Genomic DNA, 25540 nt, shown 5'->3' on the forward strand with positions numbered 1-25540 from the left:
GTCTCACACCCACATCCACTTTCAGGAAGTGCCGTTGACTCCACCTACAGAGTAGAAGCAGGATCTGCCCATTTGTCCCTCCACAGCCCACGTGGTCTTGTCCACCTTGTCTCCCTTCCGGACCACCGCAGTAACCTCACTGCCTCCCTGCTCCCCGCACCCCCTTCACCATTGTGCCCCAAACAAAGCCTGTGAACACTGCATCAGGTCATGTCCCTCACTCAGAGCCCTCCTGTGACTCCATCTCACTTAAGAAGAGGCAAAGTCCACGTTATGGCCCACAAGGCCCCATGCAGTCCGGCCCTGTCACCTCTTTGACTTCACCTCCCATTACTCTTCCTCTGACCCAGCCACATGGCTACCTCGATGTGCCTTAAACATATAGGCAGATTCCAGCCTTGGGGATTTTGCATCTGCCTGGATGCTCTTCCCCCAAGTAACCCCTGGCTCAGTCCTCCCCTCTTTCAGAGCTCTGTATAGACACCATCTCAGTGAGGCCTCCCCTAGCACCGTTTAAAATTATACTCACACAACTATCCAACACTCCCATCCTCCTCTTCCCTGCTAGATATTTTCCCTGGCATTTATCATTTAGTAAATACAGTATTTAGTTATATGTTAATGTAACAATTACATAATGTTGCATAGTTACATATAAATTATAACAAAATACTAATTTCTTTGTTTCTTTCACGTTGTCATTCTCACCCACCCCCCTATCTGTACTGTCCCCACCTAGCTACTGTCTCAGCCTCTGAGCTCTCACTGGCTGATGGGCGGGACCGGCCACTGCGACGCCTCGACCCCGGGATGATGCCACTGCCCGATACAGCTGCTGGCCTCGAGTGGTCCAGCCTGGTAAACGCAGCCAAGGCATACGAAGGTAAATGCCCTCCACCCAACCCCACTAGATCCTACCCACTTCTGTGCCCTAAGGATCAGTGGGGGCCCTTGGGGCTTTGAAGGGAGATACACTCAGGTTCCAGAATGAGGAAGAACAGGGTTCACATCCTTCCCTGTCACTTGCTTGCTGCGCAGTCCTGGGCAAATGTCCTCATCTCTCTGATACCTTGTCTGCAAATCAGGGATGTGACTGTGCCCACAGCTTGTGGCTGCAGTGCAGATTATATAAAACTAGGTATAAAACATGTCAGGCACAGAGCAAGCCCTCAACATATAGTCCCTCATATTATTACTATAGGGCAAAATTTAAGCAATCCAAATTGTGTTTAGACCTGCTTTGGCTACAAGTGGCAGAAGATACAAAATAATAGTGACTTAAACACTCCAGGTTTTACACAGGTACAATTTCCTGGGCTGGGCTGCCTGGGGCTGGTGTGGCACTTCCACAAGCACAGTGGATGCAGGCTGCTTACCCCCACAGTGAAGCTACTAGGGTTCTGGACATGATGTCCAGCTTTGACCATCAGGAGAGCGAAAGACACTTCCCAAAGCCTCTCACTCCTCCTATGCTTACTTCCATTGGCCAGAGTCTCACACACGGCCACCCTGGGTGGCTGCAAAATGAGGCCATGTGCCTAGCTGAAATTTGAGATTTGTTATTATAGAGAAAGAGAAAAACTGATCAGGAGGGACAGCTAGCAATCACTGCCATTTTCTTCCCGTGTGATCTTGGGTGAACGGCTTTACCTTTTTATACCTTTGTTTCCTCATCTAAAGCGGTGCTCATGGTGATCCCTGACAGACACGAACATATTCTTCTGGCTCATTTTTTTATCTTTTAAGCCACAGCCCCCCCTGGTATCCCCTAGTCTGGATCAGGTACCTCCTCTGGGCTCCCACAGCGCTGGCCCCTCTCCCTGCGCCCCCATCCCTGCCCTGGCCACTCTGAGCCATTGCTCTCTAATGATGAGTGTGTCTCCCCACATGGACCAGGAGGGCCGGACCCCTGGGCTGTCATCTGTGCCTGGCCAGCATGGGCCTGGCACAGATCTGTTAAACCAGGTCCATCCTTCATTTCTCCACGTTTGAGCCAGTCCACACCTGGCATGTGGCCCTAGAGGAAACTTCCTTATTCATTTGCTTCTGTCCATTGTTTCCATCCCTTCGCGCAGCCTCCGCTGGCCAAAGGGTAAAAGCAGTCAGGCCTGGGGTGGGGGGTGAGAGGGAGAGTGGCCGGAGCATATGAGGCCCAGCCCCCACTCTGTCCCAGCCTTCCACTTGAGAACTACCAGGAATGGCTACCAGGCAGAAGCCCAAGGCTGCTGATGAATGTGACCCTCAGGAGGCCTGACAAGCTCAGTGGTAGAAAAGGGTTGTTTAATGGTGCTTCCTGAAGGAGGTGATTCTGCAGCCATGATGGCATTACCAGGCATCTCCGAGCCAGCACTCTATCACTTAGTCTGAGGGATATATTAGGATCCCCATTTACAGATGAGGAAACTGAGGCTTGGCCGCCACATCACCTAGCGAAATAGTAGTTTTCAGCATGTGCGAGTTATTGCGTGTCAATCAAGCCTCAATAAGGCCTATGGGTGTCCAGCCTTTTGGCGTCTCTGGCCACACTGGAAGAAGAAGAGTTGTCTTGGGCCACACATTAAATACATTGCAACCCTTAATCACAAAAAAATCTCATAGTGTTTTAAGTAAATTTACAATGTTGTGCTGGGCTGCATTCACAGCCATCCTGGGCTGCATGCAGCCCGCAGGCCACAGGTTGAACACCCCTGGAAAGAAAGGAGTAACTGGGTAGATAATGAAAGCAAAGTAGAGGCAGGGGAGGAAACCAGAGTTGATGTTGAAAATTGTTGGAACCAGCAATGGGTTCATGAGGATCCATGGTGCTGTTTTCTCTGCTTTGGGGCATGTGTGACATTGTTCATAGAAAAATATTTTCAAAGAGAATAGATGTTAAATTCAAGGTAGACAGTGACATCTATAGGGGATGTTATTTGGCTAATTGAGGGAATTTCAAGATGACTATCTATTAGACAGTCACCCTGTATAAATGTTAAAGTTCTTGAGTATGACGGTGTGTTGTGATGATATGAGAGTGTCCTCATTTTTTGGAGAAATATAATGAACTATGTAGAGGTGAAGCACCATGATATTGGCAATTTACTCACAATAGTAGGAAAAATATGTACACGTGCAGGTAAGTGGGGAGAAAGGTCAGTATGGCACACTGTTTCTGGTTGGTGGCTCTGAGCAAAGGGTATTCAGGTATTTACTGTGCTTCCTCTCTGAGCAGGAAATGTCCTGTTAATTGGGAGCCACCCTGGTTGGACGGCAGTGTGTGCCCTGCACCTGCGGGCCGCGCCCTGCCCCGCCCGGTACCCCGCCTGCAGGCCCTCCTCCTGGGTTTAACGCCCCGCTGCCCGGCAGCAGTCCCAGGCTCAGCGAACTGGCTGCTCGGTGGTGCGTCAGGGCTGTCACCAATTCTTGGCATTACAGAAAAATCCCCAAACAGTCCTGTTTGAAATTGCCGGCACTCAGGCCCCACCGCAGAGCAAGCCGTGTGTCTGGGGCCCCATGAGTGTTTGCTTTCAACCGGCAGTCCCTGTGGCTTCTTTTCTCTTCTCAGTGTATGTGATACTCTCTGTTTCACATAGCTTTTTGCTTTTGTGATTTCATAGACATTCTCAGAACTGGACTATAATGAACCCTCATGTACTGTGTGTCACCCAGCCTCACTGCCTCCACTTTTGGCCATTTTTTCTGCCATTTATTTCTTGGCGAAAGCAGAGAGTGTGCCAGATTCTGAATTGGGTTCCTCACACTGTAATTTAACTTTCTCTTTTGAATTTTGTCTAATCTACTCATTTGGTCTAGGGGCTTGCTCAGAATCACAATGAGGTTTTGTGTCCTTATCTGGTTCCGGTTTTTGACAAGAATTCATCCACAGTACCTGTGACACTGGGAATGTGGTGAAGGTCCGGCGGTAGGTGCACAGGGAGAGGCCTTGTATGAGGAGGGACTGGGAGCCCTGCTGACCCCTCTCCCCTCTCTCTCTGCCAGTGCAAAGAGCTGTCTCGCTCTTCTCTCTCAACGACCCAGCTTTGAGCCCAGACATGCCACCTGCACAGAGTCCTGTCCACAGCCATCTGAGCCTGGAGAGAGGGCCCCAGACACCCAGGACCACCCCAACCATGAGGTGAGGCTTCCCTGGGAACACCGAGGGGCCTGGCAATCCAGCTTCCTGCAGGTGGAGGGCCCATGCAGTGAAAGAGGAACACCTGGGTGAGTGACAGCCACTGCAGGTCATCCCACCGCCTGCCTGCAGTAGCTGAGGAACATCTCCCTCATCTAAGAGATGTGGAGTGATCCACGCGCTGGGCCCAGCATTGAGCCAGTCACAGTTGGCCCTGTCCTCGTGGTGGGGTGGACACAACACCATAGTCAGTGTTCTCATTGCACTTCCAACTCTGAAAAATGCTAAGTGGTGCCCTTCATTGCGCCCTCTGTCTGTTCCTAGGTGTCCTCCTCTGCACATTCCTAAATTACACGAATCTTCCCTAGCATCGGGGAGGGGGGCTGAGGTGGGCTGGAGTAATGAGACAGAACCCCCACCTTCACAAGGCTTCCTGGGGGAGGGAGGAGGAGAGGGACTCAGGCCTGTCTGTCACTTTTTAATCTTTGACTTCTCTGTCTTGGCAGAAAATTAAGTTAAAGAGGGAGAGTAAATGGAAACGGTAGGTTTGTAAGTCCGTGGGAGTAAATAGTGCATTTCACACTCATGCACACACCCCGCTCTCCTTGTAGGGTTCAGTATACAACAGTCATACACTGGACCTTGTGGGCAGTACACAAGATTTTTCAGGGTAACCTTGAGTCTTGTTGCTGCCTTTACACACTGGCTTCAGGACTCAACCTCCACCCAGCGTGGCCCCACTGTAATTACATGAACTAGGCAGTTACAGGTGGTGCTACCACAGAGAGGGTGGGAACAGGCTAGGTGTGGAAATGGACCTGTGGACCCTGCGTGCTCTCCTGGATTCCTTTTGCCCCTGAACTGGTGACCTCCTCCCTCCTTCATCCCACCTCCCCCAGCAGCTGCAGGTCCCCACGATCCCAGACCATGGAGGGAGGAGGAAAGGAGTAGGGAGGGCAGGAGAGCTGAGTGCTCTCCCCTTCTTGGGCTGAGACACTGGCCTGCCTTCATCTGCTGCAGCCCGCCCTCTCCCCAGCATACAGCAGGTGTGGGTGTCCCACGGGCCCAGTGGAGCCTTCTGCAGGAAGGGGCCGCCTGCTCTCCCTGTGGGGGCCAGGCAAACCCAGGACGGGGTAATCTGCTCAGAGGAAGAGCCACAGGCTGGGGTCCTGGGTGCAGCGTCCCTACCTGAGCCTGGGTTTCTCCTCTTCCAGTGGGTAATGACTTGGTGATCTCCCGGGCTGCACTGCACCAGAGCTCTGTTAGGTTGAGACTGTGCACAGTGCAGGGTGGGCTCTCAGTGACAGCGGGCTGTCATTCTCCTCCTCATTCTTGTTATTAGTACCTTCCACTAATGTCGCTCGTGTGCTGAAGCAGTGCCTGGACCTGCCAGGTGTTCGGTGGATGTCTACAGGGCGGGTTCTTTGCCTTATGCTACATGAGGCGGTCCCACGTGGGAGGACACATGTGACCTCCCTAAGCACACTCGGCCCATCCTCTGGGGAAGGCTCACTTCAGGGCAAGCAAGATGCACAGCCTTTGACCCCACCCACATGTGTCCTTGCTCGAGGGAGGCCAGGAGGAGGGCTGGCTTCCCCCAAGACCTTCTCCTCCAGGCCCTGTCGGGTCACCAGCAGGGAAAGAACTCCCCAGAACCTCAGGAGTGAGAGAGACCTGACCCTGTCCCCTGTCTTTCCAGTGAGGAGCCACCCCTTGATCTGACAGGCAAGGTGTACCAGCTGGAAGCAATGCTGAAACAGCTGCACACGGACCTGCAGAAGGTAAGCTCCCCTCTACCCCACTTCCCAGACACTTGGGGGGCCAGCAAGGCAGAGGCACCTGTCCCCCACCCCGTCTGTTCTGGGGGAAACCACCCAGCTTTGAATGGCGTCATGAATAAAGGCTAGTGAGCTCACAGAGAAACTCGCACATTCTTGGAGGAGGAATAAATTGGTCTACCTTTTTGGGGGACAGTTAGACAATATTTATCAAAAATAAAATTATGAACCACGTTGACCCAGCAATTCCACTTGTGGGAATTTGTCCAGCCAGATTTCAAGCATGGGCACAAAGGGATCCATAAGCAAAGATGTTCATGCTGCACTGTTGGCAAAACAAAAAAATTGGAGCCTGTATAGCAGTCCTTGCACAGGACAGTGGTGATAGAAATGACAGTTTACCCAGGGAGCAGGATATTCTGCAGCCAATTAAAGTAATCACAGAAATCTATATGTTTACTAATATACAAAAGAAGTCCAATAACTTAAGTAACAAATTAAGCAAGCTGCAGAACTGTTTTCTAGAACATCATGATACTGTTAAAAAATGTTGAACATCCATAGGTCAGAGGACTGCCCAGAAGGCAACAGTCTGAATTGTTCTTTTTATCTTGAGCGTGGAAAAGTGAGGAGTAATAAGGGTAAAGGAGACTTTTACCTGTCACATTATATGCTTTTGGGTAAAAGGCAGCATATAATGTTGAGTCTCAAGCACAGGAATCACAGGGACCTGGGTTCAGATCCTACCCCCAGCACCTATTGTGGCGTTGGACAAGTCACCAGCTCTGGATGTCACACTGTCCTGGAAGGGTGAGAGGCATTGGAGCCCTCGCAGGCAGCCCTGCATTTACATCTCAGCTCTCCACTTGCTGTTCAGGGCTGGGTTTCCCAAAGTCTTGGGGTGACTGAAGGTGAAATGAGGTGATAATACTTACAGTGATGTTTGTCATACCATCACCCTATATCCAGCTATGTTGTAAAAACTTGACATATGGAACCTCAGAGAAACCTCTCAGCCACCCCTTTTAGAGTTGAGGCAACTGGGTCCCAGAGAGATGAAGTGGCTTGCCTGGGGTTAACTTCTCAAGAAGCAGGGCTGGGCTTTGCACCCTGGCAGCCCAGGTCTAAACCACAGCCAAGCCAGGGCTTATAGGCCCCAGGGAGCCCGTGGCTGATGCCCAGACCCCAACCTGCAGGAGAAGCAGGACAAGGCAGTGCTGCAGTCGGAGGTGGCCAGCCTACGGCAGAACAACCAGCGGTTGCAGGAGGAGTCACAGGCCGCCAGTGAGCAGCTGCGCAAGTTCGCGGAGATCTTCTGCAGGGAGAAGAAGGAACTGTGAGGCAGAGAGGCTGCTGCCCCCACCCCTCCACCTGGGCAGCGGTGGGGGGAAAGGGCTGTTGGCGTGCCTGCTCTCCTGTCTCCCTTTGCTCAGCTCCTGAAAGCAGGTGTGACCAAGATAATCCAGCCAGGGCCTCACCACACTCCCCATGGACACAGAAACCTGAGGGAGGCTTCTCCGGGATTGTGAGCTGGGTTCTGCTCATGGTCCTCTAGCCCCAGTGGGCCACAGGGTCTCAGGCCTCCCTCTGAACTGCTCATCTCTGGTCCCTGGGGGCTGGGCCCCGCTCACACTGCCCCCAGGGGCCCAACCTGCTGGACCCTACCTAGCCTCTTCCTAGGACCAAGCCATCAGACGCTGTAAAAAGGAAAGAGTGAGGACAGAAGTGAGTCTCCAAACCCCACAGAAATGGGCTCATAAACCAAGTTTCTTCACGTACAAGAGTTGGGGCTTGTGGGGCCCAGCCCCCTGCATGAGAAATCACAGTGTGAAAACAGCCTGTTCTTCCCACCCGCCCCCGCCCCGCCCCACCCTACCCTGGAGAGGTCAGGGCCCACGTGGAAACAGGCCAGGGCTCTTGGACCTTCATGCGCTAGCACCAAGAAGCACGGACATCATCCCCTCCCGACCCCATATTTCCAAAAACAGCCAGCAGCACTTTCTTAGAGCTTCAGTTATTTTTCTTGTTTGGGGGGGGTCCCAGGATGGAGAGGGGGAACCCCAACATCCCAGAGCCAACTGCTGTAAGGGGAAACTATTCGCACACCATTTCTACAGTCTTTTTCTATCAGTCCCTCGCTCACTGGGGGTCACAGCACCTCAGCCCCTTCACCTTCAAGCTCCTGCCCCGCCAGGCCCAGCAGCAGAGCCGCCATCCCTAACTGTGAAGCCACAGCCTCTTCCAGGCATCAGAGGGGGCTCCTTCGAACCCCCAGGTCATAGCTGGAAAGAAACAGCCTTCATCTCGTCTCTGCTTTTGTTTTCTCTTTGCAAGTCCCTAGGCCCATCTTGCAGCCCCCACAGCAGCAGAGACTGGGACACCTCACTGTGCTCCTTAGGGAGCCTTTGCTGTGCTGCTCTGCAACCCCCACGAGAAGCTGATTCTCTAAAGGCAATAAGGGGGCAGCTTGCCAGGCAGCGAGCTGGTGTGGTACTACGCTGCTCACCCAGGAAACAGAGTTTCTTTTTTCCTTTAAAAACAAATATATATATATATATATATATATATTTATTTTTTCATGTAGAGTTGCGCCAGAACAAGTCTGTATGGCCACAATTTGTGGATTCCCCCAACCTCAAGCTGAGGATCGAGGCATGTCTCCCCTTTTCGTGAAGCACCAGACCAGGGGAGTTGGCACGGGCCTGGCTCAGGGCAGCAGCCCTGGGCTGAGAGCCACCGCAGGAGGCCCAGTCCTTGTTTAGAGACCTCACTGCCTTCTCTTTGGGGCCAGAAACCTCAGGGAAGGGGGCACTGGGGACTGCCCAGGACACAGGCATTCAGGGAGCGGGAGAAAAGGACAGTGATCATGCCCCCCTGCAGTCAGCCTCTGGCCCCTGGCAGCACTGCAGTTCTGTGACAAAGCCTGCACACCTGCGCCACCTCCTCACCCACACCTGAGTTGTGGGACATGTGGCTGCAGAGGCAGGCCTGCTGGGTCCTCAGTCCTGGCCAACTACTGTGATGTCTCTGTCCCTCTCCCCAGATCCTCTTTTTGGATGGGCTTTCCAGGACCATCTCACCCCCTTCCTCACACTCTAACCTGGAGCCCGCCCCACCACCCCCCTTTTAAGTTGTCACCTCATCTTCAGATCATTCTAATCATTTTTGGGACCTAATCGTGTACATTGAAAAGTGTAAATTATGATTTTTGGTTTGTTTTCTGTTATTTTTTAAGGGTCTGCAAAACAAGTCTATTTAATATGAAGCTGGTGTTCTCTCTGATGGCTAAAGATAGCAGCAGGGGATTTTTCATATGTTGATCTGTTTCATTTGGATTTTTTATTCTTTTTTGTCTTTTTTTTCTATCCTTGTCTTGAGATTTTTCTGGCATGTTTCTGGAAGTTTCAAAGGAAATAAATGTTTCATAGAAATGGTTTGTGTATTCACTAGCTGGGCAGCTGCCTGGAGTCACTGATGAGAGGCGTGGTCCGGTGTCAGCCCCTCCTAATGTCTCCCTTGTCCCAAACACTCTCATCTCTCTCCCTCCCTCCCTCCCTCCCTCCCTCTTTCTCTCCCTCCCTCTCTCTCTCTCTCTCTCTCTCTCTCTCCCCCTCTCCCCCCATCTCCCCCTCCCTCCCTCCCCCTCTCCTCTCTCACCTAAAAATCCATGAATACTAGCCTTGCAAATTTTTTTTCCTTGAATCCCAAACAACAGATATCCACCACTCAGAGTGTGAAAGCCCTTCTTACCTTAAAAAAGAGGAAGGTTCTACCTCAGAGGTCACATACTGGAGGCCTGAAAGCCAGACCCAACCCACAAAGGTATGTTAGTTTTAGAATAGTGGTCAGCTTTTTAATATCTGGGGATTGAAAATGAAGAAAGCCAGATTTCCAGCTTGGTAAATCTGTCCTTTGCAGCAAGACTCAGAACTAAGGGCCTCCTTCAGCTGGGCTGGCACGCCAGGCCACGCCCCACCCCAGCGCTGGCTTATTCGCACCCCTCCTCCCAGCAGGAGTAGCCTCCCTCTGCCAAGCATCTAGTTGGTTGTCAGGGTGGAAAGCTGTCCCTGCTTCCAGGCCCAGGGAGCACAGGGAGGTGGGGGTGTCGAAGAGAGATGCTGACACCTCCTCTGTGAACTGCCCTGGCCCAGGCCTTCCTCTAGGGGCTCTCCTAGCTGGGCAGGGTCTTTAAACTGCATACCCCCAGATAGGTAGTTGCCTTGGTGAACACTTGCAGTTTGACCCAGGGATCATGATCAAACTGATTTTCCAAATCTCAAAATTCCACGTGAAAAGCCCAAAGTCTGGCCTGGATCTGACTCTGCCTGGATCTGAGAAGCAGCCCAACCTCTGACAGGGCTGGCCAGGTGGCTGGGTCTTTCTGGCCCTCCTCACCCATTTACCTGTCCCTGAGTTTTCCATCTCTGAGCTTCTCTGACTCAGACCCTTCCCTCACCACCACACACAAAAAAATATTTTTCCAAAACGGGTACATCCTTTTTCCAGAGGAGGTGGACCAGCTATTTCCACATCTCCTAAAAATTCTAATGTTCCAGACACTCCCTGTCCCCGCCCTCCTTGGGGCCCCATCCTCAACCAAGCTGCCCTCCCCCCACCAGGAAACGGTGGAACAAGCTGTTCTCACATCCTCTCCTGGCGCCTGCGACACACACCAACTTCCAACACCCCACAACTCACACATGCACATGCCAGCCCTCATTCTCGCCTAACTGTGCCCTGCTTGTCCCTTCCCCATTTTGCCCGATTTCAGCTTCTGCCTCTTCCCCTCTTTCTCCCACAGGTGCTCTCGGAGCCTCCCCCCCCCCACGTCGCCCTCCTGCCCCACCTCTGGCTTTCTCCTCACCCAACCTTTCTGAATCCCTTCATACCTTTGGCTCTCTCAAGATTTTTTCTATTGTCCCCTTAAATTTTTTGTGTCCTTTTCTCCCATGAAACCCCCTCCATCTCCCTGTGTCCTTGTCCTGAGACTTTGCCTGTCCCTGGATCCTAACTCTGTATCTCTCCCCGAAGTGCCTCTCCTCTTACTCTTTTTCTCTCTCCCAGTGTATGTGCCCTGGTTCTCTGCCTCCCTCATCAAATCTCTTTCCGTTTCTCCTCCAAATCACTGTCTACTTCCTCCTCTTCTCCCCAGTGTGTCTATTTTTTTTTAATATTATTTCCTCTCCCACTAAATCTCCATCTCTTCTCTTCCCCCATAATTTCTGACTCTCCTCATCTACATCTCTCCAGATCTTTTGCTTCCCTCTTCTGCTATGTCCTGCTGTTCTCTTTTTCCTGATTCTCTATAAATTTGTGATTCTCCTATCTGTGTCTCTCTCCTGGCCTGGTTCCTTCTCCTAACCCCATCTTACCCAAATCTCAGCCTCTCTCCTAATGTCCCAGTGTCCTGTCCCTATCTTTCTCTCCTATACCCATTCCCTTCCACTCTTGGCCCCACACAGGGAGCCCCAGGTAATGTCTGGTACTAGAATGAGGTGCTTCTGGCACTCTACCTCTACCCCAGCCCAGAAGGGGCTGCCGGTCTTCATCTTTTCATCCCTTCCCCCAACCCCCAGCTCCTGCCTCCCTCCTCTCTGCTCTCTGCTGCAGCTGCAGCAGTCTGTTGCCAGGGCAACCACAGCTGGCTGGGAGGGAGCCCCCTCCACCCCATCCCCCCTCTTCTCCTTTCAGCCAAGGCAGGGAGGAGGTGGGACAAAGCCAGAGAAAGGCAGGGTGCAGGGGGGAGATGGAGGTAGGGGCCAGCTCCAGCTGTTAACTTCAGTTGCTTCTCCCCACAAGGAGGCCCCAGCTCCCCTTCTTGGTGATGCCCCAAACCAGCCTGGAGAAGGAGGTGGTCATGGCATAGAGGTCAGGCCCAGTTTAATACACAGAACAAGTTAATTCACAGCAGAGGCAGGCAATAAAGGAGACTCGTTTACAAGGCAGGGGGGCATGCCTGGATTGGGAGAGACCCCCCCCCAAACCCACAACCTCACCCACTTGCAGTCTCAATTTCCCTTTTTTTAACCCGAACAACAAACACACACAACCACAAGAAACAACCACTCCCCCTCACTACCTCCAAAATGGCCAGCGAGGGGGGCAGGGGGCAGCCCGGCCTGGCCGGTGGGGATCAGGGCAGGGGGAGGAGGAAAAACTAGTCCAGTTGCAGAGTCTGTGCTTCTCATCCCAGCAGGTGCTGGGCAAGGGCCTGCCTGCCCCACCAGCAACACCTGTGGCTGTGGCAGGCAGAGGGGAGCTCTCAGGGAGGGGGCAGGAACAGGAACAGAGTTCAAAACCATGGTTCACATCATGCAGTATCCACGGTGGGCACCAAGAGGGAGTGAGGGGTGGACACCACACCCACCTGCCCTGGGCAAGAGGAGGGAATGGTGCCCACCTGGGGACAGGGAGGCAGGGTAGTTGCAGCTCCAAAACTGGGAGAAGGAGCAGCCAGGCAGGAAGCTGGCATAGACTGGTGCCCTGTGGACTTGCTCAGCAGTGCCCCCTCGACCCAGCCAGGCCTTATAGGACTCTTTGTATATATTAATTTCTTCTTTCTTTTTTTTAAAAACTTTTTGAGTTTTTCATTAGAAAAAGGCTGGGTTCGGACCGCCGGCTGGCATCCACCACCCCTCGTGCCCGCCCAGAGGCGGGGTATGGCTTTGAGGGGAGCAGAAGCCCCTGGTGCCCATTTGCCAAGGGATGGGGAAGGAAGGAGAGGAGCCCACAGGGCAAACATTCCACTGGCACAGAGGGAAGGGGGTGGCCCAGCCCCCTCTCAGGCTCCCCGCTCCCCCTCCCACTGGTGGGGTATTAAGGATGAGGAAAGAGTAGAGGAGCTCCGAGAGGCAGGTGGGCGAGCACCACCTCAGAGGTCCAGGTGAGCCAGAGACAGGCCTAGGTGAGAGTGATGTAGGCAGAGGCCTTCTCTTTCAGGTGCCGAAGACAGAGGTGACAACTCCAGCTCCCTGTGAGGGTGGTCAGAGGACAGGGAGTTAGGCCCAGGTCCAGGGAGGGCTGCTCAACCCCTCCCATCCAGAGGGAAGGGTCTTCAACCAGCAAGGAGACAACTTTCCAGCCCGCCCACCCCATGTCATGCCCACCTCTTCTCTCACCTTCCGGGGGCTCCGCCATGGGGGGGCTCAGGCAGTACATGTGGTAACCTCGATCGCAGTCATCACAAAACAGCAGCTGGTCCTGGGGGGTGAGACCTGCCCAGCTGGCACCCTGGGGGCACGGGCACCAGAGACCGGGTGGGGGGCTGGGGCAGGGGCTGGGGCAGGGGCTAGTCAAAGGGACTGGGGGAGGTGGGTCCTTCCACAGAAAGGGCTCCCAGAAGTCTCTGCACCACAGATTCTTTGCAAAACCCTGCTTAGCTGAGCAAAACACTCCTGAACACTGTCAGTTTGCAGTTTGTGGTCTGGGCTGTATTAGATTTTGTGGGACACTTAAAATGATGCTGAAACAGTCTGATACCAGGCCTGGAAACAATGGACATGGGTTCAGGTCCCAGCTGTCCCCTTTCCCTAGCTGGCTGACCTTGGGCACATCATTTCCCCTCTCTGTGAAGTGGGAACAAAAGCACCTACCTCAGAGGGTGGTTGGGAGGAGTCAGAGAGATGAAGAGTATTAAGTGCCGGGCTCAATGAATGGCCACTAACAATAATAATAATACAGGTTACTAGTGGTCACCGGGGAGGGGGCTCTAGGGAAAGGCTTTAGGCCCAACTGGTGAAAGTGGATGTGCCAGGTGGGGAGGCCACCTAGGGGCATGTCCCAGTGAGGGGGAGGCAGGCAGGGGTGGGGGGAACTCACGTCGTTCTCCGAGGTCCCACACAGGCTGCAGGACTTGCACTCGATGCACTGCCAGCGGTAGGTCCGCACAGCCGCTGTCATGTTCACCGTGAACTGTAAACACGAGGGGTGACCTGGGGGCCAAGGGGCAGGGATGCAGTTAGGGGTTGTCATGCCCCTGGTGACTACTGACCCAGGGGAATAAATGACTCAGCCCTTACCCCTGGCTTATGAGGCTCATGAGCTTCTGTGGTCCACAGCCTGAATCCACCCTGCCCAGGGTGCCCCACAACCTATTGTAAGCAGTGCTGCTGTGGCCATCAGTCTCCTACTCAGCCACCATGGCAACCACACTGTGCTCCCCGGAACACCATAGCAACCACATTCCATTACCCACAGTGCTGTGGCAACCACTTCCTACCACCCACAACACTGGGCAGCCACAATCTGTTAACCACTGTGTGGAGGTAACCACACAACATGGCAACCACATTCTCCCAGTCATAATGCCATGGCAACCACCATCCAAAGTGTGGGGGGCATGCTGGGGTTCCCTGCAACCCAAGCTCATTACAGAGGATGCTCCAGCAACCAAACTGTTAACAGCAATACTGTGTGATGCCAATCTACCAGTCACCCCACTTCCCCAGTGCCACAGCTATGTTCTACTACACCCAATTGCCATGACAGTCATACTACACTACCCATAATACCATAACCACAATTCATGACCCACTAGGCTGAGGCAACCACCGTCTGTTACCCACAGGTCCACCATGGGAAACCACATCTGTTAACCACAACTCCATGGCAAGCGCCCTCTGTTATCCACAGAACCCAGACAGTGGCAATCTATCACTCAGTATCACAGCCCACTACCCACAATGCCTCGGCAACCAGCTTTCACTGCTCTGCACCAGGATAAACACAGGTCACTACCTGCAATGCCAGGACAACCACATCCCATTATTCCCAGAGCCTGCCCAGCCCCAGTCAGCTTTCCATAATCCTCAGCAGTTCAGTCAGCCCCACCAGCTCCAGTTCTCCTCAGTGCCCCGATGGCACTCTGGGTCATCCCCGCTCCCCATTCCTCTGCCTCCCATCCTCCAGGTGTGGACTCCTGGAGTCCTCTCCACCCTAGCTCCAGAAACCTCAGGGGAGGTCATCACCTGATCGCCCACAGTCAGCACAGGAGATGAGGTCCTCAGGACACCCTGTCTTCTTGGAGCCACCCAGGCAGAAGTCACAGTAGCCGTTGGGGATGACGGTGCCATCAGGCCCCTTCTTGGCTGAAAAACAGCAGGTGGGGCTGGTGTAGGCAGGCATGGCCTCCAGTCAAAGGCTGCTGAAGTAGGGGCAGAGGGAGGCATCCCTACCTGTGTGTTTCCTCTGTGCCTCAGGGACCCAGGCCAGTTCTTTGTAAAACTCTGGGGATGGGGGAACAGAGAGAGAGGGACGCGCACCATAGGCAAGTCTCCACCCTGCCCCCAGCCTCAGCCCTCCTGGGGGTGGATCCCTAGGTCTTGGCTTGGGGCAGGCGGGGAGAGAGAGTAGCTACCCTGAGCTGTGGCCAGTAGCAAAAGAGGTAGGGAGATCTCATCAGGATCCCCCAACTCTCCAGTGACATGTCCTCTTTATTAGGTAAAAACTTGGCAAATACAGCTTCAGGAAGAGTCCCCTGCTTCCCCATGCATATACACTTGTTTCAGACAGACAGCCACCCCCAACTAAGTCCTGACTAGATAAAAATTGGGTAAATGCCACTGGCCAAGATCTGGTGTGGAAACATTCAGAGAAAATTCTGAACACAGAGGTGCCTGGGTATGCAGTGGGGAGAAGATAAAGAAACAGTCCTCTCCCACCAAGGGATGGGTGTGAAGATGGTTTCTCCACTGGCAGAGCCTCCCTCCAGGCCCTCCCACATCCCTCTACTGTCAGGGTTGGCACGAGATTGGCACGGGCATCACCAAGGGCTCCCAGGCCCCAGACCCTGCTCCTCCACCAAGCTTAGCAGAAACGGGAGAAAGGGAGTCAGGGAGGAGGGGAGTCATCTATCACCCCCCTCCCCGAGCTCTAATTGAAACAATAAATCAGACCCAGAAATATTACGCCAAGCCGGGGGGGGGGGGAGAAGGGGGGGAGAGAGAGAGAGAGAGAGAGAGAGAGATGGTTGGTTGCCATGGCAACCCCAGAGCCAGCTTTCCCATGGTCCGTGGGGGGAAGGGATGGCTGAGCTGGAGATTTTCCAGAAATGTCTAAGTGCCCCCTCCGTCCCAGGCTCCTAGTCCCCATTCTCAGGGCCCCTCACCAGCCCACAAACCGCCTGCCTGCTCACGTTTATGGTTGTTTTTCCGGTGGAAGGGCAGGGCGTGGCGCTCGGTGTTCTCCTCCCCCTCCTCCTCAGCCAGGTGGGTGTGGGTGTAGTGGTAGCTGAGCCCCGGCCGGTTCTTATACCGTTTCCCACAGACTGGAGAGCAGAGGAGTGGGGGCAGGGAGCGGGGGTGAGCCCTCCCAGCCCAGCCTCAGTTCTCCGGGATCACACCTCCCCCTCTGTCAGAGGCCTGCGCACCCCCCTGCCAGGGTCCCAAACAGGAGGGGGGGCTAGAAGGGGACATGTCACTAGGCCCCACTCTCTCTTTCCCCCTCTTCAAAAGGACTCACTATCACAGACATACGGCTTGTCTCGGTCCTCCAGGGAAGCGGTGTCCTGCCGTTTCCGGAGACCCCCGATGCCATATGCCTAGGGGAAAAGTTAGGAGTGAGGGGCCAAGAAAGGGAAGGAACTGAAAGAGATTTCATCATTTGGGCCCAAAAGTTATATCACAGCCCCGCCATTTCCTAACAGTGGGCCTTAAGTAAGTCAACCTCTTTAAGGTTCGGTTTCCTCTGTGCTATATAGCACAGGTATGAAGACAGTTCTAGCCCACCTTACAATCTCTGGTTTGTAGATGGTTTAATATAGCTGAGCCTCAGCCTTCTCATCTGTGAAATGGGTATATGATCCCCTCAGCTGTTCTAAGGGTTAAATGAGGTCAAGTTGGGGCAGGTCTGATCACAGTGCTTGCTTAGTAAATGGGATCTGCTTTGAGGAGAGGGGTGATGAGGAAGATACCTTTCCTTTAGCCCTGTTTTTTCTCCTGGGAATGTCATCCTCCAAGTCTTCCACCTCGAGATCATGTGGAAACTCCAGCAGCTGCTGTTTCTGGGCACCAGGAGAATGGAGATTGGAGTCAAGAAAATGGGGGGCACTGTTCTTTGAGGGGGTTCTGTGCAGAACTGGAGATTGGGGTGGCAGGGCAAGTCAGGAGGTCTTCCAAAGAGATGAGGAGTGGGAAGACGAAGACTTAAGATGCCAAAAGGCCCTAGGGGGCCAGGGGAGGTTTCAGAGCAGGGACCAGATGTGCCAGGACAGTAGGCAGGGGTCAGAGAGCCAGAGCTCCTGGGGATGGTCCTACCTGGCAGTCCATAATGGCCTCCTCCTCCTTCAGCTCAATCTTCTTCTCCCCTGTCTCAGCACACAGGAGAGCCTCAAGGACCGGCCCTTCAGGGAGGCCTCCCTCCTTCTTCAGGGGTGCCTCACAGTCTGGGGACAAGGCCATCATGGGCGAGTTAAGTGGGGAAGTTATCCTTGGAGGACTTCTCAAACAGCCCAGGTCAGGGAACCATGCTTACTGAGGAAGGGAAGAGGCTTTTCCACTTTCAACCAGCGGTAGACACAAAGATTCAACTACACAGAGTGAGAAGGATGCTCAGATCCTGGGGAAGACACAGCCACACCCTCAGATTCTCTAGAACACACTCAGGGGGAGACATGGCCAGACCCTTGTATATACCTAGATATATGGAGAAGACCCCAGCCAGACTCTCACTTACACCTAGACAAATATGGAGACATACAGACATTCAAACAGGATATACAGGAGAGATACAGACAGATCATTTGAGACAGCCAGACAAAGGAAGAGATATATCCAGACACATGTAGGAGACACATGCAGACCCCTGGATACACCCAGAGACACTCAGAAATAGATTCTTAGACCATCAGACCCTATTATACACCTGGACACTCAAGGGGGAAATACAGACACACCTGGAGTGAATCACTCGATACACATGGACATACACAGAGAAGATACAGACAGTCCCTCTGAGGCAGTCAGACACACCCGGGAAGACACAGCCAGTTAGACACCTGGACCCACACAGTCACTTGGGTGGATGAGAAAGGGAAACAGCCAGTGACTCTGATAGTACTGGACACATTGAAGAGATAAGGCCCAACATTCCGGTGGACCAACACACATGAGCAGAAATACACCTAATCCACCAAATGCTAATGGAAGAGAACCTCCCAGGCATTGCAGGTACCTGGGGTACTCAGTGGAAGAGGCAGCCTGATATACCAGACAAACACAGACACACAAGGAAATAAGCCTTCTAATACACTTAGAAACACCTAGAAAGAGACTCAAATACTTATGTAAACACTCCACTACAAATGGCAAGAGTTACAGTCAGATACTCTGACACAACCAGACTACTCAGGCACCCCACAGGAAGAAACAGATCCAGGCACTAATATATTCCAGCTCACAAGGGACGAGATACAAAGGCTGAATACACCTAGTCACCATAACACATACTACTCTGCTCTCAGATACACCTGGGCCCAAGTAGGAGAAGATACCATCCAAAGCTCAGTCATTCAGGGAAAATGGGGGAATCTGCACTACATACGGGCAGACACACAGCCAGCCACTCAGACACTAGCTAGAAGGGAGAAAAGGTGAAGGCTCAGACGCACACTGGCACTGCCACACAGTGTAGTTGCTGGGGGAGCACATGGGAACCATCCCAGGCACAGACAGCTCCACCCACCAATCTTGTACTCGCAGGGCCTGAGTCTGGGGTCCTCGAGGATGTTGAGTCTCCGTTTCTTTCTCCAACAGCGGGCGGGGTACGTGTAGATCTGTCCTGGGGCCAAACCTGGAGTGAAGCAGGCTCTAAGACTGGGGCTGCGAGGCCCCTGCCTCTCCCTGCCCCTGCCCTCACCCTCCTGTGGTGTACCTGGCCCGCGGTGGGTCTTCTCCATCCAGATGTAGCAGTTGTTCTGGGCTACACCAGTCTGAGAGTCAAGGAAGGGCAGGCGTAGGCTGCGCTCAGCGCACAGGCGCGCGTTGTAGCTGCGGCAGTGCTCTATGGCCTCACGGTAGAAGTCCTCGCCTAGGCTGTGAGGGGCGGTGAGCAGTCGGTCGGTCGGCTGTCAGCAACTGCAGGAGCGCCAGGTCGCGCAGGACCCCTCCCCTCGGTTAGTCTGTCAGGAATGGGTGGGCCGACACTTCCAACCTCACCTCTCCCCTCCTGTGGCTCCTGGACTCAGGAGCCCCCTGCTTGAAACTCGAGCAGGCCTTGAGCCAATAAGTAGATATACACAATATATAAACAAACAAAAAAACACCAGGACCCATCCATATGTGTACATACCCAAACACACAACTCAAGCAAATCACACATAGTCATACCAATTCACACACAAAGAGACATATCCCAAGATTCACAAAGGAGAAACAGATAAATCTCACATGTGTGCACATACACATACCTACTGAAGAACAAATATCCCAAGTCACACAGTGTAGAAACATCACACATGTACCCATGCACAAATATGCATCACATACCCAAAGACACAACATAACAAATCACCCACACAAAGATACACAACGTGCAAACAGATCAGACACACTACACCACACATATACACACTTAAGCATCCAAACACACATACAGATACACGAATGTTAAAAGAAGGAATGTTAAAGCAAACATATGCACGTAAACATATATCTAAAGACACAACACAAACAAATCACATACACACACTATACAAAGAAATCATACAGATTCACCCAGGATACACACACATTCACAAAGATATATAATATAGAAACCAACATCTAAAATATTGTGTATTCAAACACACAAAGACACACATATACACAATATAGAAACATATCTCTACACATATTCACACAAAAATTTACACATGCATATATACCTACACATCCAAAGACACAGAATACAAATGATACACAGTTTCAGAGGACATGTACGCACACTCAAAGACCCAAATACCCAAAGATACCTAGTGTAGAATAAAAGAAATGAAACACATCTCTGCACACATATCCCCCCAAAACACACAACACAAACAAGTGACACTCTACATCCCAAGACAAAGGCAGTGTGGGCTTCACTCAAGTTTACCACGTCCCCGCACCATCTCCCTACCGCCCACCCCGCCCCCCGCGCCATTTCCATTTCACCCTCGCCCCTACCCGGGGGTCGCAGGGCGGGACATGACCCCTGCCCAGAAGAGGGCTCGAAGAGGGCTCTGAGTTCCCCACGCCCTCCGCTCCTCCAGGAGTAGCGCATCGGACCCCGTTCTTGCCACAGACCCAGACTCACACCCTCGCACCCCCGCGCAGCCGAGCCCACACTGACAGCCCCCCAGATACCCCATCGGCCCCACCCCCAGCTGCCACACACACGCGCGCGCGCGCGCCAGCGCAGACCCGCCCGCGCGCCCTCCCCCGCCTCCCGCTGGCCCATATCACCTCAGGGGGCCGGGGATGACTGTGGCCATCTTGCTCCCCCGGTCCTGCCCCCAGCAGGTCCCAGCCGGGTCGGTCCTCCCAGCGCTCGGGCGGGCGCGGAGGCCGCCCATCCATTCATTCCCGAGGGGCGGGAGCATGGGGATCACAGCCATTCAGGGCAGTGGGGCGGGCCTGCCCGGGCAAGGCTGGGAGTCGTAGTCCAGGCCTGAGGGCTGGCGGGACTACGCTGGAAAGGGGGTGCAGAGGTGGGGTCCAGAGAGCACGCGGAATCACTCACACACGCTCACTCACACATCTCTTCTCACAGGCGTACACTCACATGCACACCTGGACTTACACACCCACGCAAGGCCATCTGCACACAAATTCACACGTATACTCACTGCCGCCCACGTAGACTCACGCACACTCCATTCCCATACCCCACATACATACATTTTCACTCACACACACTTCAGTGCCAGGAGACTTGGAGACACTTTGCAGGTTCCCACACAAACGTCCCACCAACATCGCCGCGCTGGTGCAGACGTTGGCTCACTGATACTGCCCCCTACCCACCCCCACTCTCCAGTCCCTCCTGGCTCCAGAGAACCTGACCTTATTCTGTCCCACGCAGAGCTGTCACTCTCACAGTGACCCCGCCCAACCTGCTCAACCCCTTCGCATGCCTGATAGCAGCACTACTACTTAGGAGCTATAGCAATACTCCGAGGTTCAAATCCTGGTTTTGCTACTTGGTGGCCATGTAACCTTAGACAAATTGTTTACTCTTTCTGGGTCTCAATTTCGCCATCAGGGCAATGCCTCATTGGATTGTTGTGAGGATTAAATGAGTAAATATAAGCAAATTGTTTTAAAAGGCACCTGCTCGCCCTGGTTTCTATGGCTCAGTGGACTGAGCGCCGGTCTGCAAACCAAAGGGTCACTGGTTCAGTTCCTGGGCAGGGCACATGCCTGGGTTGCAGGCCAAGTCCCCAGTAGGGGGCGTATGAGAGGCAACCACACATTGATGTTTCTCTCCCTCCTTTCCCCCTCTCTAAAAATAAATAAATAAAATCTTTTTTTAAAAAAAGAATTTTTAAAAAAAAAAAGGTACCTGCTCAATAAATTCATTCATCCCACAAAGAGAATCTACTCAGATATAAAATGGTAAAATTATTACCATTAGAAAGACTAATTCCTGGCACATAGTAAGTGTTCAATAAATATTGAATGAATGAATAAGTATACTGAACACCCACCATGTGCCAGACACAGTTCTAAGTGCTTTACAGGGACTAACTCATTTAGTCCTCATAATGACCCTTTTGGGAGACACTATTATTACCCCCATTTTACAGGTGAGGACTCTGAGGCACAGGGAGGTGAAGTTACATGCCCTCCGCTTTTGGGGGATGTTTGAAGGTACAACTGAGGGAAGGATTCACTTCCCCAGATGTCTGTGTCTCCAAGTGGGCCTTACCACCTTCTCCCTCCACTGTTACCCACAATGACTCTACACAGTGATCCCCAGAGAGTGAGATGACCCACCTGGTCACACACACTTACTCAGTTTCTCCATGCACACACTCACAGGTCTCCTAGTCTAAACTTTGTGTTCAAGTTTGAACCTCTGCCTGAAAGAAAACGCCCACCAACATCTTGTCCACTAGGGTGCTCTCCAGCAGGCAGAGGGGGCACACTAGCCTTCGCCTCCTTTGTTACTGGATACCCTAACCTCCCCCTGGTGAGAGAGACCTCCTCAGGCCTCCCATCACATGGTCATTTCTACACACACACACACACACACACACACACACACACACCCACCCCTCTAGTCTTCGACCCCTTCCAAAAACTCTCCCCATCTGCCCCAGGTAAGGCCTTGAGGGAGGGGGTCTCTGCTTCACATCTGGCCCAGAGATGTGACAAGGGGAGTAAGTCAGGCACACTAGAAGCCCTACACTCACCCTGGCCTCCAGGCCCCTTTACTGGCCACTCCATACGTCATGCACAGTAAGCCCTGCCCCCTGACCCATCAGCTCAGTTCAGAGGCTGGGTGCCCTTGCCACCTTCTTTTCTCACCTGCCACCACCCTCACAGGTTCACAACGCAACACACCCTCTAACACTTACTCCCCATACCTCTAGCCTCAGAAACCCTAGCTTGCTCCTGCCCCACCCCAGAACTCTCAAATCAATTTGATCAATTTGGAGCCTTAGTGTAGACACTCCATTCCCTCCTGGAGACCTTTGTCCACTAGCACAATTTGATCCACAGACCCCCGCTGACAATTGGAGAAGGGTATCCCTCTCTTTTCTCCCCTCCACCTTCACAGACCCCTCTTCCACACTGGAACTCCCAGTTCTTTCCCTTGTACACACAATCCTCCTATCCGCTTCCCCCCCCCCACTATGCTCTGTGGGAAACTGGATTGTTTCGAAGTGGGAAACCCCCAATTCAGTGTTCCCTACCCCCACTCTGGGTAGGAGAATGAAATCAACATTGACACTGCTGCTACCAATCACTACATTTAGTCAGAGTCAGGCTCTGCACTAAGAGCTCTAAAAAGATCAAACAGCCCCATGAGGTAATTAGAACTGTTGACTCCCCAATTCACAGGCGGTAACACTGAGGCTGGGGGAGAAGAAAATTAATGGCTCAAGCAGGAGTTTGAATGCAGGCAGTCAGAACTTCTGAGGACTGCACCCTCCAGCCTCCCACACCCAAGGAGATGAGACTTGCACATTCTTTCAGGAGCCCCTACCCTCACCCCTGCAGACCTCTAGGAAAGTGACAGCAAAGGAGGGTGCTGGCACTCCCACCTCAGTTCTGACTCTGACCTCCAGGCCCCTGCAACGGGCTGCCCCACATCCCCTCCCAGAGGTCTGGGCAGGGTCAGGGTGAGGAGGCCTGTCTGTCCGCCTATAGATCCACCAAAGACATAGGAACAGGGTCCCTGCCTCTTGGAGGATATCCCTCATAGGGAAGACATCCATCTCAGGCCACCCGGGTCACACACCATCCCACACTGACCTGAGAGCCCTCTTTTGCTCACCGCAAAGCCACAAGTGTAGGTGTATGCCTAAGAGCCTCCGCCCCCTACCTCTCCCAACTTCTCCCCTCCAAAACCAGAGCAACTGGCGGCCTTAGGTCCAGCCACTGGTCACAGCACTTGGGGTGGGGGGCAGTCCCCTGGGCCCCCTCCCTCTCCTCAGCCCCCAGCTCACACTCCTCAAGGTCAAGGCAGCGAGGGCAAGGGGTTGGGAGAAAGGTGGGGGAGGTAACCTTGGCCCCTTTGTGCGGCACCAGGGGCGCTTGCCCTTGGTCTCCTCCCCCAGGCCTGGAAAGCGGGGGAGGGGAGTGCTCGCTAGCCAGCCGGGGAGAGAGGAGCGGAGCGGCCATGTGCCTGTCACTCCGAGCCCCCGAAGTCAACGCCTGGGAAAGGGGGTGGGGAGGCTGGGACCTTGGAGTGCAGGGTCCCGACGAGGGAGAGAGAGGCATAGAGAGAAAAGGAAAGAGAGAGGTGGAGGGATTGAGGATGACAAGAAGAGGAGAGATATGGAATGGAGCCAGGCGCGAACCGAGACGTCCGGGTTCCCAGGCACTGGGCCCCAAAGGAAGCTAAGGCAAGGAAGAGAGACGCGGACAGGGAGAAAAGGGGGGAGAGAGGGCTCGGAGACTCAGGGCGCTCCTAGCATCCTCTACAGAGGCACCCGGTACCCAAGAGGATGGGAGATGCTTGAGTTAGGTGTGTATGGGCTGGGAGAGGGAGGAATTCCATGGTCTAAGCTGACTGGGGCATCGTGGCTTCTAGGTCCTGAAGACTCGGGGAGGATTATAAGGAGATATCAGGGATCTAACCGGGAACCCCCGACGTCTCAGGTTCCACCCTACGGCCGGGTGACTCGAGAAAGAGGGAGAAAAAGAGAAAAAGGTGCTGTGACGAGGGGTAAAAGGGTGGTGAAGACCCTAAAGACTGAAGTCTGGACTTAGGCATGTGTGCTCCCAGCCCCAGAGACAGGGAGAAGGAGAGCTGGAAGCAGAGGAGAGGGAAGCCCCTACCCCCACTCTGGGTGGGGGAATGGCCTCCGCCACTCCCCAGCCCGCGCCACATTCCTTCACTGACAGCGACAAAGAAGGAGCGCCCCCGTGACTCTGAAGGGGCTCCCCACCCCAACCCCAGGGGGCGACAGTAGGTGGTGGGCCCCCAGGGAGTATGAGGGCGCGCTGGGGGGGTCTCCATTCAAATACCATCCTCGCACTGCATCCCCCTCCCCAGCGAGGACAGGGGAAAGGCGGAGAGATGGAAAGACGTGGGCGGCGGGGACACTCACGACTTGAGTGGGTTCTGAATGGCGGTGGCCATGGCCCGCTCAGCTGGGCCGCCTCCGGCCCGGGGCGCCGCTGCAGCCGCGCGCGGGCCCAGCCCGGCCTGCGCCACCCGCTCTGCCGCCCAGTGCGTTACGATTTCATTCATTCTTGGGGCTGCGGCGCGAGCGGAGCTGGGCGGGCCGGGGGCGGGGCTCGACCAATCCCGGTGCCTGCCGGCGCACGACGGGACGTGGAGTCTAGGGGCGCGCGGCAGCGCCCTAAGGCACCCCTGGCCGGACTACACGTCCCAGGGGGCGTCAGGAGGACCTCGCGCCCATTGGCCGCTGGGGATACAGGGCGGGGCTCGCCCCAGAGCATCCTTCCCTCCTCCCTGGGGTGCTCCATTCCCAAGTACAGGGCTCTCTATCCTTCAGGCACCGCGGGCGAGGGAGCAGGTTGTCCCTGGCTTCTGGGTCTCCCCAGGGTATGTGGACCACCGCAGGCTGTGTCGTGGATTCTTGTCTATGCCTGGTTTGCCTGGATGCCTCTTCTGTGTAAGCCAGCCTGTGAACCAGCACAGGGGTTAACCAATGCCTTTGTTCATTCATTGTGTCTGCTATGTGCCAAGCACCCTTCTAGGCCCTGGGATACAGTAGTGAACAAGGTTGCTGCCCTCACGGAGCTGACCTTCTAGTAAAGAAAGATGATAAACAAACAAACAAACAAAAAAGGATTATTTTAGAGAGTGATAAATGCCATAAAGAAAGGGGCGGCTTCTCTGAGGAAGTGACATTTAAGCTGAGACCTGAAAAATTGCCAGCCATGCAATATAAGGCAAAGGGGAACAAGCTTGGCATGTTCAATGATCAGTAAGAAAGCTAATGTAACTGGAGCAGAGTGACTGAGGGGAGAGACAAGGCTGGGGAGAGAGCAAGGAC

At 53.7% G+C, this 25540-nt stretch overlaps 2 protein-coding genes across 6 annotated transcripts in view; one reads left to right on the top strand and one right to left on the bottom strand.

Moving 5' to 3' along the window:
- Positions 1-7706, top strand: part of SIPA1L3 (signal induced proliferation associated 1 like 3) — a 247115-nt gene extending 239409 nt beyond the window's left edge. For both annotated transcript variants that reach the window (XM_054589095.1, XM_054589094.1), the window contains exons 19-22: positions 740-883; positions 3979-4114; positions 5811-5892; positions 7086-7706. In XM_054589095.1, the coding sequence (XP_054445070.1) occupies positions 740-883; positions 3979-4114; positions 5811-5892; positions 7086-7229 (506 nt within the window). In that variant the 3' untranslated portion in view covers positions 7230-7706. The remainder of the gene's footprint in view (positions 1-739; positions 884-3978; positions 4115-5810; positions 5893-7085) is intronic.
- Positions 7707-11785: 4079 nt separating this feature from the next.
- DPF1 (double PHD fingers 1) lies at positions 11786-24690 on the bottom strand. Of its 4 annotated transcripts, none has more exons than XM_054588899.1 (12): positions 24626-24690; positions 18757-18917; positions 18568-18675; positions 17142-17269; positions 16799-16888; positions 16348-16426; positions 16022-16153; positions 15063-15113; positions 14856-14975; positions 13708-13820; positions 13008-13089; positions 11786-12860 (listed from the first exon to the last, which is right to left on the bottom strand). In XM_054588899.1, exons 1-12 carry the CDS (start codon positions 24655-24657, stop codon positions 12790-12792), a joined length of 1167 nt encoding a protein of 388 aa, XP_054444874.1. In that variant the 5' UTR covers positions 24658-24690; the 3' UTR covers positions 11786-12789. The 4 variants fall into 4 exon arrangements, with proteins under 4 accessions (XP_054444874.1, XP_054444873.1, XP_054444871.1 ...); XM_054588898.1 differs by having other exon boundaries at positions 13008-13119; XM_054588896.1 differs by lacking the exon at positions 24626-24690 and adding an exon at positions 20307-20372 and having other exon boundaries at positions 13008-13119.
- Between the last annotated feature and the right edge of the window lie 850 nt (positions 24691-25540).

Source organism: Pteronotus mesoamericanus, unplaced genomic scaffold (genome assembly GCF_021234165.1).
Source record: "Pteronotus mesoamericanus isolate MK-2021 breed Mesoamerican mustached bat unplaced genomic scaffold, CSHL_Meso_final scaffold_165, whole genome shotgun sequence".
Taxonomy (NCBI): Eukaryota; Metazoa; Chordata; class Mammalia; order Chiroptera; family Mormoopidae; genus Pteronotus; species Pteronotus mesoamericanus.